Source organism: Chiloscyllium punctatum, chromosome 3 (assembly GCF_047496795.1).
Source record: "Chiloscyllium punctatum isolate Juve2018m chromosome 3, sChiPun1.3, whole genome shotgun sequence".
In the NCBI taxonomy this organism is placed as follows: domain Eukaryota; kingdom Metazoa; phylum Chordata; class Chondrichthyes; order Orectolobiformes; family Hemiscylliidae; genus Chiloscyllium; species Chiloscyllium punctatum.
This window is the reverse complement of record NC_092741.1, coordinates 114248878-114263734: the sequence shown is the minus strand read 5'-3', so window position 1 is coordinate 114263734 and position 14857 is coordinate 114248878. Positions and strand designations below refer to the sequence as shown.

At 42.3% G+C, this 14857-nt stretch overlaps 1 protein-coding gene across 3 annotated transcripts in view; it reads left to right on the top strand.

Moving 5' to 3' along the window:
- Window positions 1-14857, top strand: part of znf451 (zinc finger protein 451) — an 88896-nt gene that overhangs the window by 44998 nt on the left and 29041 nt on the right. For all 3 annotated transcript variants that reach the window (XM_072558430.1, XM_072558423.1, XM_072558439.1), the window contains exon 6: window positions 11502-11649. In XM_072558430.1, the coding sequence (XP_072414531.1) occupies window positions 11502-11649 (148 nt within the window). The remainder of the gene's footprint in view (window positions 1-11501; window positions 11650-14857) is intronic.

The following is a 14857-nucleotide window of genomic DNA, read 5'->3' as shown; positions in this document are numbered from 1 at the left end:
CTTAAATTCTTGACAGACACGCTTTCTAGACTGGGTAACCTTGCATCTCAACATATTATCAGAGGAGGGGATTTCAGTTGTCTCATCGACCCTACGGTAGACAGATTGCCCAAAGGCTTTCCAATATCATCTTTGCAATCTTAACAATGAAGGGATTTGTGTGCTGAATTTTGGGTTGGTAGATGTTTGGAGGCACCTGCACCCTACTGGCAGAAACTTCACATTCTTTTTGAACTCACAAATGCCACCAGGATTGATCTTTTTCTGACCCCTGCAACACATCTGGGTTCGATGGCATAATGTACAATTGGCAATATCCTATTTCCAATCATGCCCCAGTGTATTTAATGATTAAGAATAAGTCAAGGGCTGTTTGAGCATGGGGATAACCCGGGCAAGTACCTAGCATACCTTGCTAGGAAAAGGAGTGCCCTGCAAGCCATTACCTCGATCAGAGAGGACATTTGGAAATTTGACTACAATTCGAAAAGGGTTAATGCAGCTTTCTGGAAATTTTACTCTGAATTATACCAATCTGAAAGCTGTGAGAGCAGGTGGGTTAGGGTGGAGTCTTTTTTTTTAAGAATTTGGATCTACCGGGAGTGACCCCTGAACAAGAGTCTCTCCTCAATGTCCCATTGTCAGCGCAAGTGGTGCAGGAGGCTGTGAGACCGCTCCAGAATGAAAAGGCACTGGGTCCTGACAGACTTCCCAGTGAGTCCGATAAGGAATTTGAGGATATTGTCAGGACTTAATATGCTTAATGACTCACATAGTCATGGCGTCCTCCCACCATTTCCAGGAGAACCGAACATCTCCCTCATCCTTAAAGGGAAGGCCCCGGAGGATTGTGCTTCCTACAGGCTCATTTCAGTCCTGAATGTCAACTTCAAAATCCTATCTAAGACTCTGGCGTTAAGGCTAGAAACTGCACTGCCCACCATCATTGAGGAGGACCAGACTGGGTTCATAAAAGGTTGCAGGTCAACAGATAATGTCAGAAGATTACGTAATGTGTTCCAAGTATGTCAACAGTACAGGGATTGGTGATCTCCTTAGATACGGAAAAAGCATTTGACAGGGTCGAGTGGCCATATCTTTTTTATACTTTGCAGCGTTTTGGCCTGGGACAGACCTTCATCAGGTGGGTCCAGGTTTTGTATAGTGATCCTCTTGCCACCGTCCTCACCAGTGGTATACAGTCAAGCAATTTTAATATTTGCAGGGGCAGTCGATAGAGCTGTCCCTTGTCACCATTGCTTCTCACATTGGTGATCGAGCCACTGGCGGAGGCAATACACAGGGATCCCAATATAACCGCTCCAGAAGTGGGGTCAAAGTCACAAAAGGTCGCACTGTATGCTGATGACATTCTTGTCATCTTATCAAACCCAACAGTCTCAGTCCCACAGCTGACGCAATGCATCAATGTATTTAGTGGCTTCTCTGGTGATAAGGTCAATTTTGCGAAGTCAGAGGCCATGCCCATGGGTGGTCTCCTGAGAGTGCCTGATCCTGAGGGCGGATCTTTGTACTCCTTTAGATGGTCGGGGAGGGCTTTCTCTACTTAGATATATTTGTTACTCCCATTTTTAATTGGCTATTTAAAGCCAATTTTCCCCATTTATCCAACAGAATCCAGCAGGACCTTCGTAGATGGGAGGTGCTTCTGATCTCTTGGATAGGTCGGATAGCCCTCATTAAAATGAACATTCTGCCCCGCCTGTTGTATCCTGTGTGAATGCTTCCTCTGCTTTTTACTGAGCAAACATTAAGAAGACTGAACGACTGGTTCAGTTCTTTTATCTGGTATCAAAAGTGGCCTCTAATTAAATTGACTAAGTTGCAGTTACCTTACAGATTTGGAGGAGTGGGTCTCCCAGATATCAAAAACTATCAGTTAAGCTTGTTGCTATCTTGCATGAATGATTGGGCTCAGGGGCACCCTCATTGAAGCATCTCTGGCAAGATGCCCCCTTATTAGCCTGCTGCTTTTAGACAAAATGAGAACAGTTAAGGAATATTGCCATAGTCCAATAGTCATCAATACTGTCCCGGCACGGAGGGCAATGTGTCAGGGTGAGGGCAATATTACGAAAACATCATTTTTGACACCCATAGTTGATATGCTGGGCTTTCAGCCAGGGACGATGAACTCTGGATTTAAACTATGAGCAGTTAGGGGCGTGTCTTGCCTGGGTGATTTATTCGAAGGAGAAATATTGATGTCCTTTGACCAGTTGACTTGAAAATATGAATTGCTGGGTAGGGACCTCCTTTTTTTGTTTCTTTAAATTTCATACAAAACGAGAACACACTTCGAACTGATCCTTGTATGTCCGACATGGAGAAGAGGGTGTTGAGTGCGAAGGGTACATTATCTGCTAGTAACGCTTATCATCTATTGGGAGAGGGTCCCACGGACAAGACTGAACAGCTCTGTAAGGTATGGAAGAGGGAGTTGGACATTGAGATCTCTTCTGAAATATGGGAGGATATCTGGGAAGTGCAAGAAGGATCTCAATTTGCAACAGGACTCGCGCCTTAAAATTGAAGATTCTCCACCGGGTCCATTTGGCCCTAGACCGCCTCACTAAATTTAAAGCGGGAGTATCTCCATTGTGTCCTAAGTGTAAAGTGAGGGTGGGCACACTTTACTCATTGTCTTTGGGCCTGCCACAGACTGCAGGCGTACTGGAGCGCTGTGGTAGGTGAAATAGTGAAGGCCTTGGGGGTGAAGGTGGAGATGCACCTGGTATCTCTTCTTGGTTTTGTTAATTCACTTTCATTTGGTGCACACAAAGAAAGGCTTTTCAGGATCCTTACTTTTTGTGCAAGAAAGAACATTCTATTAGGGTGGGTGTCGGAAAATCCCCCGGGGCAAGTAGGCTGGCATAAGCTAGTCATGGACTGACTTAGGAGTTTGGTGCATCATAAAACTGAGAATTTCAATAAGACGTGGTGGCCCGTTTTGGGCTACCTGGATACAGATTTGTCCAGCATACTAATAAGAGCCTTTATAGCCATGGCAATTCTATGTAGTGAATCTGATATCCAGCGGGGAGGAAATACGAACATATGAATACGGATAAACTCATGCACTTGATGATTGAGGACTATTGCTTTGTTTTGCTGAGCTGTTATGGTTATTATCATTATTATTGTTGTTAGATTTTCCTTTTTTAGTTTAGTTATTTATGTAATTTTAAACATTTGTTTGATTTTGTATTTTAATATTCAAAAGAAAAGCATTTTCTTTTTTAATAAAAATATTTTGTTAAAGTCATCTGATGACCCTAAAACCTACTGTCAATTGTTGGAAAAACCTATCTGGTTCACTAATGTCCGTCAGGGAAGGAAATCTGCCATCCTTACCTGGTCTGGCCTACATGTGACTCTATAGCAATAGCAATGTGGTTGACTCTCAACTGCCCTCTGAAATGGCCTTGTATCTGTCGCTAGAAAGTCACAACAAAGAAATGAATCTAAGACGGACCACCTGGCATTGATCCAGCAAGTGGACTGCAGTGATTCAAGAAGGCAGTTCACCACCACCACCTCAAGGGCAAATAAAGATGGGCTATCAATGCTGGCCAGCCAGCAACACCCAAGTCCCACAAATGAATTTTTTTTAAAAAGGCTGGCAAATTGGGCAAGATCAGTTTAGGGTATCTGGTCAGCATGGATGATTGGATCAAAGGGGTCCAGTTCCATGTTGTACATCGCTATGACTGAGTTCCAGAGACTGTCAAACCTCAGAACAAATTCCTCCTCAACTCAGTCTTCAGCTGAGGAATAAGACCCATTTGCTGTGTCCACTTTTCTTGTTTATCTCTTTTGAGGTTTTTTTTTGCTTCATATGTGCTGAAATCCAGCCTCAGCGCAAGCCCAGAGTGGCCATCTCCTGGCTGGTGTGGCATCAGGGTGACGTCCAGCTACGAGGTGATTCCAGAGTGGTCTCCCAGCTTCGAGATCCTTCAGATGAAGCCTGGCAGGAGGCAAGGTGCCACTGTGGATTGGGTTAGAAGAATTGGTATTCAGAACTTTTCATTTCTTCTTAACTTTATTCCTATAATCTATAATGCTTTTCTTTCTTTATTTTGCTATTTTGTTTCCCTGCTAAGAATTTGTCCTTAAGAATTTGAACCTAGGTACCTTTGTACCAAAGATAGCGTGATATGTGGCATTTGAGTACATGTGACAATAAAGCTTAAATTCTGATTAAATTCTGAATTTTTAACTAAGGGGGCACAAACTGCTGACATACTCCAGATGTGGTCTCTCCAGTGCCCTGTACATTTGCAGCAAGACCTCTCCACTCTGACCCCCTGGAAATAAGGGTCAACATTCCATTTGCCTTCCTGTGCGAGCTTCTGTATGTTGTGCACAAGCATCTCTAGTCCCTTTGCAGATTTCTGCTGTTTTTATCCATTTAAATAATACTTTTTTGTCTCCCTACCAAAATTAACAACTTTGCAATTTCCCACATACTCCACTTGCTGATTTTGTTTTTTGCCTACTCTCATCACAATTTTTTTTGTGAACTGTTTATATCCCTCTTGCCATCTGCCTTTCCACTTATTTTTTGTGTTGTCTGGTCCCACAGCTTTGATGAGACAACCAGTGTAAATAATATTACTCAACAGTCTTGTGCATGAATTCTTTCAAAGTGCATCAAGAGCAATGTGATCATTATCCTAAAGGTTGCATTTCATGAATTGTTTGGGGTCAGTGATGCAAGTGTGTAGATGGATATTATAGAGGCCATTTTAATGGATGCACCTCTCCCACATATTGAGAACCACTGTCCAATCCTAGCAGATCCATTATTTGTTCAACCAATTTCTCCATCACCTGACCCCACAGTGATTTCTTGTATGGTGCCCAGGCGCAACCTTGGTTTTTAGGATTCTGACCATCTCTTACCCCAGATGTATGGTTCCTCGGGATGAGTTCTCGAGACAAATTGCTGATAGGTTGTAGGTGGTGAAATAATACTAATTGGATATGAAATGTACCCTCACCCCCATCAGCCCAGAATTTTCCTTCCGCTTTAGAAGAAAACAAAAGATTGTAATTTAAAGCTTTTTATTTAAGCAAATGTAAGAACATTGAAAACATTTACTAAACACGCTTTTTAGAAATGAAAATCATGCAAAGAACTCAGATGATTTTCTCTCATACCTGGTGTCTAGTATTGTTGGCATAGCCAAGATGCTGAACCGCTTTAGTGAGTGGTTAAGTGTAATTGTCTAATTAGTGAATCCTACATACAGCTCAAAGTGAATTACAGGAGGAGGAGAAAAGAAAATACATAAACTCTTCAAAAATAAAAGTCAGGGTGATGAGCTCCTTAAAGGCCTTCCTCACCACAGATCACAGGCACATAGATTCACATTGGGGCAGGAGACTGGAACATTGTGTGTGGAAGACATATGCTAGAAATGTTAAAAGTGCTTCAGCAGTTGTTTCTGGTGTTAATTATACATATTGTGGTTCAGAATATAATGCAGACCGAAGTACTGTTAAGACATTCTTGGTATTTTGTTACTTTGAATGGATTTTTGTTTTGGATTTATTTGGAAAGTGAATATGTACAATCAACACCTGAGATGTGATTACATTAAGATGAAGAGGTCAATGAGTGAGTGAGAGATTAGCCTCTTGACCAGTAAGACCTGTACTTTCATACAAAGAATATGATTCTTTATTTTTTCATGGTTGTCGGGCTAACCCCACAGGAGACAATGGCAGTTTTGAGTAATTGAACATAAGCAGATAAACAGGGAACAACAAAATGTATTGCAATCTTTAGTGATCTGGTCCTCTGTGCATCTTTAATTTTTTTTTCCCCAAAATGGTTTGCATTTTACAAATATATATTCTCTTATATACTCACACAAATATATACACAACTCTCAAAATAACAAATCAATGTAGATTCATTATAAAGCTAAACATTAATTAAAATACATTTAGGGTGAAAAACAAGTGCAATATCATTGGCAATAATAAACAATTCTATTATTTCTTGTAATTGCCCATTCTTAAAGAAATATAAATGGGGTTTTAATTCAAAACAGTTTAAATATTGCAAAAATAAAAAGACTGAAGACAGAAAAGATGTGCAGAACCGTTTAAAGGCCTAGCCAAACAATTCAGTTGAAGTATTCATCATTCCGCCAATGATTGGATAAATGATTGGTTTGCTTCGTTATTTTTTTTTCCCCAAAATGGTTTGCACTTTTACAAAAATATATCCTCTCTCACACTCACTCTCATTCTTACACTCCGTTTCATAAACCGTGTCACTCACACACACCCTCGGTCTCGCACACACTGTCTCAGTCTCCGTCTGGATTAGAGTGGTGCTGGAAAAACACACCAGCTCAGGCAGCATCCAAGGAGCAGGAAAATCAACATTTCAGGCAAAGGCCCTTCACTCAGTCGCACACAATCTCATTCACAGTCTCATTCTGATTCGCTCACTCTGACTTCACACATGCACACTCACATGTGGCCTCACTCACAAACCCCCTCGACTACAGCAATTCAATATAAATTTATTTTAAAGTCACAGTGTCATAGAGATGTACAGTATGGAAACAGACCCTTTGGTCCAACCCGTCCAGGTCGACCAGATAGCCCAACCCAATCTAGTCCCACCTGCCAGCACCCGGCCCATATCCCTCCAAACCCATCCTATTCATATACCCATCCCAATGCCTCTTAAATGTTGCAATTTTACCAGCCTCCACCACTTCCTCTGGCAGCTCATTCCATACACGTACCACCCACTGCGTGAAAAAGTTGCCTCTTAGAACTCTTTTATATCTTTCCCTTCTCACCCTAAACCTATGCCCTCTAGTTCTGGACTCCCCGACCCCAGGGAAAATACTTTGCCTATTTACCCTATCCATGCCCCTCATAATTTTGTAAACCTCTATAAGGTCACCCCTCAGCCTCCAACGCTCCAGGGAAAACAGCGCCAACCTGTTCAGCCTCTCCTTATAGCTCTAATCCTCCAACCCTGGCAACATCCTTGCAAATCTTTTCTGAACCCTTTCAAGTTTCACAACGTCTTTCCGACAGGAAGGAGACCAGAATTGCACACTATATTCCAATAGTGGCCTAACCAATGTCCTGTACAGCCGCAACATGACCTCCCAACTCTGACCAATAAAGGAAAACATACCAAATGCCGCCTTCACTATCCTATCTACCTGCGACTCCACTTTCAAGGAGCTATGCACCTGCACTCCAAGGTCTCTTTGTTCAGCAACACTCCCTAAGACCTTACCATTAAGTGTATAAGTCCTGCTAAGATTTGCTTTCCCAAAATGCAGCACCTCTCATTTACCTGAATTAAACTCCATCTGCCACTTCTCAACCCATTGGCCCATCTGGTCAAGATCCTGTTGTTATCTGAGGTAGAAAGTGAGGACTGCAGATGCTGGAGATCAGAGTTAAAATGTGTTGCTGGAAAAGCGCAGCAGGTCAGGCAGCATCCAAGGAGCAGGAGAATAAACGTTTCTGGCATGAGCCCTTCTTCAGGAATGAGGAAAGTGTGTCCAGCAGGCTAAGATAAAAGGTAGGGAGGAGGGAATTGGGGGAGGGGTGTTGGATAGCGATAGGTGGAAGGAGGTCAAGGTGAGGGTGATAGGCTGGAGGGGGGCTGGGGGCGGAGAGGTCAGGAAGAAGATTGCAGGTTAGGAAGGCGGTGCTGAGTTCGAAGGATTTGACTGAGACAAGGTGGGGGGAGGGGAAATGAGGAAACTGGAGAAATCTGAGTTCATCCCTTGTGGTTGGAGGGTTGCTAGGCGGAAGATGAGGCGTTCTTCCTCCAGCCGTTGTGTTGCACTTCCAGTTTTGGTGTCATTTGAAAACCTACTAACTGTACCTCTTAGGCTTGAATCCAAATAATTTATGTAAATGACAAAAAGTAGGGGACCCAGCACCAATCCTTGTGGCACTCCACTGGTCACAGGCCTCCAGTTTGAAAAACAACCCTCCACCACCACCCTCTCTCTTCAACCTTTGAGCCAGTTCTGTATCCAAATGGCTAGTTCAGCCCTGTATTCCATGACATCTAACCTTGCAAGTTAGTCTCCCATGGGGAACCTTGTTGAATGCCTTACTGAAGTCCACATAGATCACATCTACTGCTCTGCCCTCATCAATCCTCATTGTTATTTCCTCAAAAAACTCTATCAAGTTAGTGAGCTATGATTTCCCATGCACAAAGCCATGTTGACTATCCCTAATCAGTCCTTGCCTTTCCAAATTCATGTACATCCTGTCCCTCAGGATTCCCTCCAACAATTTGCCTGACACCAACGTCAGGCTCACTGGGCTATAGTTCCCTGTCTTGTCCTTACCACCCTTCTTAAATAGTGGCACCTCATTAGCCAACTTCCAGTCTTCCGGCACCTCACCTGTGACTATCGATGATACAAATATCTCAGCAAGAGGCCCAGCAATCACTTCTCTAGCTTCCCACAGAGTTCTCGGGTACACCTGATCAAGTCCTGGGGATTTATCCACCTTTACCTGTTTTAAGACATCCAGCAATTCCTCCTCTGTAATCTGGATATTTTGCAAGATGTCACCATCTATTTCCCTTCAGTCTATATCGTCCATATCCTTTTCCACAGTAAATACTGATGCAAAATACTCATTTAGTATCTCCCCAATTTTCTGCGGCTCCACACAAAGGCTGCCTTGCTGATCTTTGAGGGGCCCTATTCTCTCCCTAGTTACCTTAATGTATTTGTCCTTAATGTATTTGTAAAACCCCTTTGGATTCTCCTTAATTCTATTTGCCAAAGCTAACTCATGTCCCCATTTTGCCCTCCTGATTTCCCTCTTAAGTATACTCCTACTTCCTTTATACTCTTCTAAGGATTCACTCGATCTATCCTGTCTATATGCTTCCTTCTTTTTCTTAACCAAACCCTCAATTTCTTTAGTCATCCAGCATTCCCTATACCTACCAGCCTTTCCTTTCACCCTAACAGGAATATATTTTCTCTAGATTCCCATTATTAGTTGAACTTCAATTTAAAAAAAAGTTAAGATCAAAAATTGTACAACATCACTGGCAATAATAAATAATTCTATTATTTCTTATAGTTGCCCTTTATTGAATGCATGTCAATGGGTTTATATCCAGATGAGTTTTAGCCACTGAAAAAATAAACATTTTGAAGGCAAGAATGATGTGTTGAAGAATTTAAAGGGCCAAGCCAAACACTTTAGTTGAAGTATTCATTATCTGGCCAATGATTGCATAAATGGCTGGTTTGCTTGTTTTTTTTCCCATAAGGCTTGCACTTTCCAAACACGTTTTTGCTCTCCCTCTCATAATCAATATTTCTCTCTCACTCTCTCACACGCACGCAAACACATTCAAACACACCCCCCACTATAATTCAATATAAAGTTCAACATTAATTCAAAGCAAATCAAATCAAAAACTACTACATCATCACTGGCAATGATAAATAAGTTTATTTCTTTGACATGCTTCAAAGAGCAACTACATGTGCTTATATCCAGATGAGTTTAAACCACTGGAAAAATAAACATATTGAAGGCAGGAATAGTGTGCTGAAGAGTTTAAAGGCCTAGCTAAGCACTTCAGTTCAAGTATTCATCAGCCAATCGACCCTCCCACCCCTGTAACTAACTTACCTAACCAGCACAATATGGTCAATTTAGCATAGCCAATCCACCTGACATGCACATCTTTGGACTGTGGGAGGAAACCCACACAGACACAGGGAGAATGCAGATTCCACACAGCTAGTGACCTGAGACTGGAATTGAACCCAAGTTTCTGGAGCTGTGAGGTAGCAGTGAAACCACTGAGCCATCATGCCACCCTGGCTTATTGTCAAACAGCCATGGAAGAACTCAGGCAAATTCAATTGCAATTGGTCAACAAGATAGATACATAACAGATGGTTTTTTTTTGCTTCCAAACGATTAAAACATGTTTTTGATATTCATGGAAGTCTGGTGGCAGGGTTCAATTCTCCAGCCTCCCATTAAAAAATAGCTCGATGTGCAAGATATTTCAAAAACAGAGATGAGCACTGCACTCAAAAGTCCAAAGTCAATACTATCCAAGTTGTCTAACGTCAAGTTACTGTTATCCTAACTGTCCAATAATTTAAAGTAGAATACTGTCAAGGTCATTTATTTATATATTGCAGGGTTTTCAAGACTGAGGGACGGTTTTAGGCCCAATATAGTCGCATGAAACGTTATGCTCCTTATAGCTTAAACTGGCATAGAAGTGGGGATCTTCTTTTGGTAAATCTGGGTATTTCCATCTTTTATGGTCTGTATTTCTACCGGTCTTTCAGAATGAAGTGGTAATTCACGCTCTTGTTCATTCGATAAAACAAGTTTGCATCATCCAGAAGTATCAGCACAGAAAAGGCACAGGAAACGCACGTTATTATTCACACCTATTTTCATAATACGGATTGTACACCGGTCCAACGGCTTCCTGAATATAGAAATATCAATGGCTGCGGGGAACAAAACTAATTTATGGGCAGCACGGTGACTCAGTGGTTAGCACTGCTGCCTCACAGCGCCAGGGACCCAAGTTTGATTCTAGCTTTGTGTGACTGTCTGTGTAGAGTTTGCACATTCTCTCCATGTCTGCATGAGATTCCTCTGGGTGCTCCGGTTACTTCCCACAATCCAAAGATGTGCAGATCAGGTGAATTGGCCATGCTAAATCACCCATAGTTTTCAAGGATGTGTGGGTTAGATGCATTAGTCAGTGGTAAATGCAGAGTAATAGGGCAGAGGAATGAGTCTGGGTGGGTTACTCTTCGGAGAGTCGGTGTGAACTTGTGCCAAATGGCCTGTTTCCACACTGTCGGGATTCTATGATTCAATTGTAACCAGTTTTAGTTAGAGAATCAAAGAACCCCTACAGTGTGGAAGCAGTCCATTTGGCCATCAATCCACACCAACCCACCAAAAAGCATCCCACCATCCCTAACCTATTCCTGTAACTCTACATTTACCATAGACAATCCACCTAACCTGAACATCTTTAGACTATGGGAGGAAACCGAAGCACCTGGTGGAAACACACATAGATGCGAGAGGAATGGGGTAAAACTCCGCACGGTCAACCAAGGCTACGGCTAAACAAAATAAAATCCTTTGTAGCTGATTCTATATTTGGATTCATCCTTCCGACAGTAACGCGAACCGTAATTATTTGGTATGCAGGTGCAATTTATTCTTCCATGCAAAATTATGCTCCAAGGAAGAGAAAAATCTTGATAAAATGGTACTTGGTGAATTCACAAATTAATTTTATCCTGCCTCTTCTGTCCAAATTAATTAGATATACATCATCGTTGGCTATTGATGTCTAATTTGCCATATTTTATTCTCTTCTGGCCCTAATCCCTGACCCCCTCTTCCAATTACGAACCCTCTACATCCTTCCCAATGTATTTATCAAATAGGGCCAAAGCCTGGGGTTGTCAGTTTTGGTCGTAGAGGAGATAGAAGACACACAAATACACCAGTGACTCCTGATCCCATTGACTGCCCAATAATGAATTGCAACAGGAAGTTTGACAACAGGCATCTGCTGTTAGGGCACTTGAAAAGGTAGGCATTTTCTTTTATCAGCGAAAGTAATACATTTTCTAAGACTGTTTTAGAAACCAAGACTGCAGATTTGTCAATAAGTCATTGAATAAATACGGAAAGTTTAATACTTTGCCTACTTAATTTTTCTGTATTTTTTCCTAAAGGAATTGAATAGTTATAGTGGTTGCTGCATTGTAACTGGTTGGTTCAGTGACACCTCCTCCCATGTTCCTACAAAGGGAGCACAAGGAACATTTAATGGATAACATGGGGTTCTGTTTTGGCTCCTGGTTGGGATTATGGATGCATGTTTGGTGAGAAATGAACCTGAGGATCAGTACTAGTGCTTATTGTGATTACGTATTGTGTTTTGATAAGAGAAACCTGGGGCTTTTCCAGAGCCCATATGCAGTGACCTATTCTGTCACTATTGCTGAGTCAAAATGTGCAACAGCAGGTGGTAACTTCATTGCAACTTTGGTCTAAACATGAGCACAAGCTGAACTCCAGGGTTGAGTTGAGAGTAACTGTCCTTGTCAGTCTTCGACTGAGTGTAGAATCAGAATAAATGGGATGCAGAGGAAAGCTCTCTGTTAGTTAAAGTCGCATCAAGCACAAAGAAAATTGATTATAGTTGTTCAAAGTCCATCATCTCAACCTCAATACGTCACTGCTGAAGTTTCTCACAGTAGATTTTTTTTTTAATTAACCTGTTCAAAAATGTCATTACAAACTCCTGAGGAAGGTGGGACTTGAATCTGGGCCTTCAGGTTCAGGAGGGTACTACACGGCACCACAAAAGTAGTGTTTCAGACCCAACCATCTTCAGCTGCTTCATTGATTACCTTCCCACCTCCATGAGGTCAGAAGTAGGGATGGTTGCTGATGATTGCATAATTTTCAGCCCCATTCATAACAATTCAGATACTTAAGCTGTTTTCTTAAGCATCAAGACCTAAAGAACATCTCTGCTTGGAATGGTATATGGCATGTAATACTCTGGTCACACAAGTGCTGTGAAATGATAGATTCTCTCTTTTTGGAGACAATCATCCCTTGATGTTGAATGGCATTACAGTTCCCCCACTATCAACCTTCTGAGGGTTATCATTGATCATAAACTGGACTGGAGCAGCCATATCAATATTGGGTCTACAGCATCAGATTAGAGGTTGGGCATTCTGTCCTGGGTTACTCATCACTTGATTCCCTAAAGCCTGTCTATCATTTAAAAGTCAAGCGTGTATTGGAATGCTGTCCATTTGAATATAGGTGCAGATCCAAGAATACTGAAATAACTTGAGATTATCCAGGCCAAAACAGTCCACTTGATTTGGCACTCCATTCACTGCCTTCAGAGTTGACCCCCTTCCATCTTTATCCCTTTCAGCTTCCATCTCCTTCACACTGACACGTGGTGGCAGCAGTGTACACCACTGCAGCAACTCACCAAGGATTCTTCTAAAACCTTTTCCAAGCCATGACCTCTACCACATAGAAGGAAAGGGCAGCAATTGCATGAGAACACCACCACTTGCAAGCTCTCTCTCAAGTTTCACTCCATAACTTGGAACTGTATCACCATTCCTTCAATGACGCTGGGTCAAAATCATGGAATTCTCCTTAAAGCTCTAGCAGAAAGTGAGGCCTGCAAATGCTGGGGATCATAGTCAAAAAGTGTGGTGCTGGAAAAGCACAACCAACCAGGCAGCATTCAAGGAGATGAGAATTGATATTTCAGGCATAAGTCCTTCATCAGGAATGAGGCTGGTTTTCTGATGAAGAGCTTATGCCCAAAACGTCAATTCTCCTGCTCCTTAGATGCTGCCTAACTGGCTGTGCTTTTCCAGCACCACACTTTGACTCTGATTTCCAGCATCTACAGTCCTCACTTTCTCCTTTAAGCACTCTGCACGTTCCTTCAATGGTTCAGATAGGCAGCATAGAACATAGAACAGAACAGTACAGCACAGAACAGGCCCTTCAGCCCACGATGTTGTGCTGATCATTGATCCTCATCTATGCACCCTCAAAATTCTGTGACCATATGCATGTCCAACAGTCTCTTAAATGTCCCCAATGACCTTGCTTCCACAACTGCTGCTGGCAACGCATTCCATGCTCTCACAACTCTCTGTGTAAAGAACCCGCCTCTGACATCCCCTTTATACTTTCCTCCAACCAGCTTAAAACTATGACCCCTCATGTTAGCCATTTCTGCCTTGGGAAATAGTCTCTGGCTATCGACTCTATCTATGCCTCTAATAATCTTGTATACCTCAATTAGGTCCCCTCTCTTCCTCCTTTTCTCCAGTGAAAAAAGTCCGAGCTCAGTCAACCTCTCTTCATAAGATAAGCCCTCCAGTCCAGGCAGCATCCTGGTAAATCTCCTCTGAACCCTCTCCAAAGCATCCACATCTTTCTTATAATAGGGCGACCAGAACTGGACGCAGTATTCCAAGTGCGGTCTAACCAAAGTTTTAGAGAGCTGCAACAAGATCTCACGACTCTTAAACTCAATCCCCCTGTTAATGAAAGCCAAAACACCATATGCTTTCTTAACAACCCTGTCCCCTTGGGTGGCCATTTTAAGGGATCAATGAACCTGCACACCAAGATCCCTCTGTTCCTCCACACTGCCAAGAATCCTATCCTTAATCCTGTACTCCGCTTTCAAAGTCGACCTTCCAAAATGCATCATTTCGCATTTATCCAGGTTGAACTCCATCTGCCACCTCAGCCCATCTCTGCATCCTGTCAATGTCCCGCTGCAGCCTACAACAGCCCTCTATACTGTCAACGACACCTCCAACCTTTGTGTCGTCTGCAAACTTGCTGACCCATCCTTCAATCCCCTCATCCAAGTCATTAATAAAAATTACAAACAGTAGAGGCGCAAGGACAGAGCCCTGTGAAACACCACTCACCACTGACTTCCAGACAGAATATTTTCCTTCTACTACCACTCACTGTCTTCTGTTAGCCAGCCAATTCTGTATCCAGACAGCTAAGTTCCCCTGTATCCCATTCCTCCTGACCTTCTGAATGAGCCTACCATGGGGAACCTTATCAAATGTCTTGCTGAAGTCCATATACACCACACCAGCATTTCACTACCTTTTTGAGGGTTTATTAGAAATGGAAGATAAATGCTGATCTAACAAGTGTTATCTATATGCCATGACTTTTATTTTAAAAAAACAATTGCTGGAAAAATTGTGCGAAA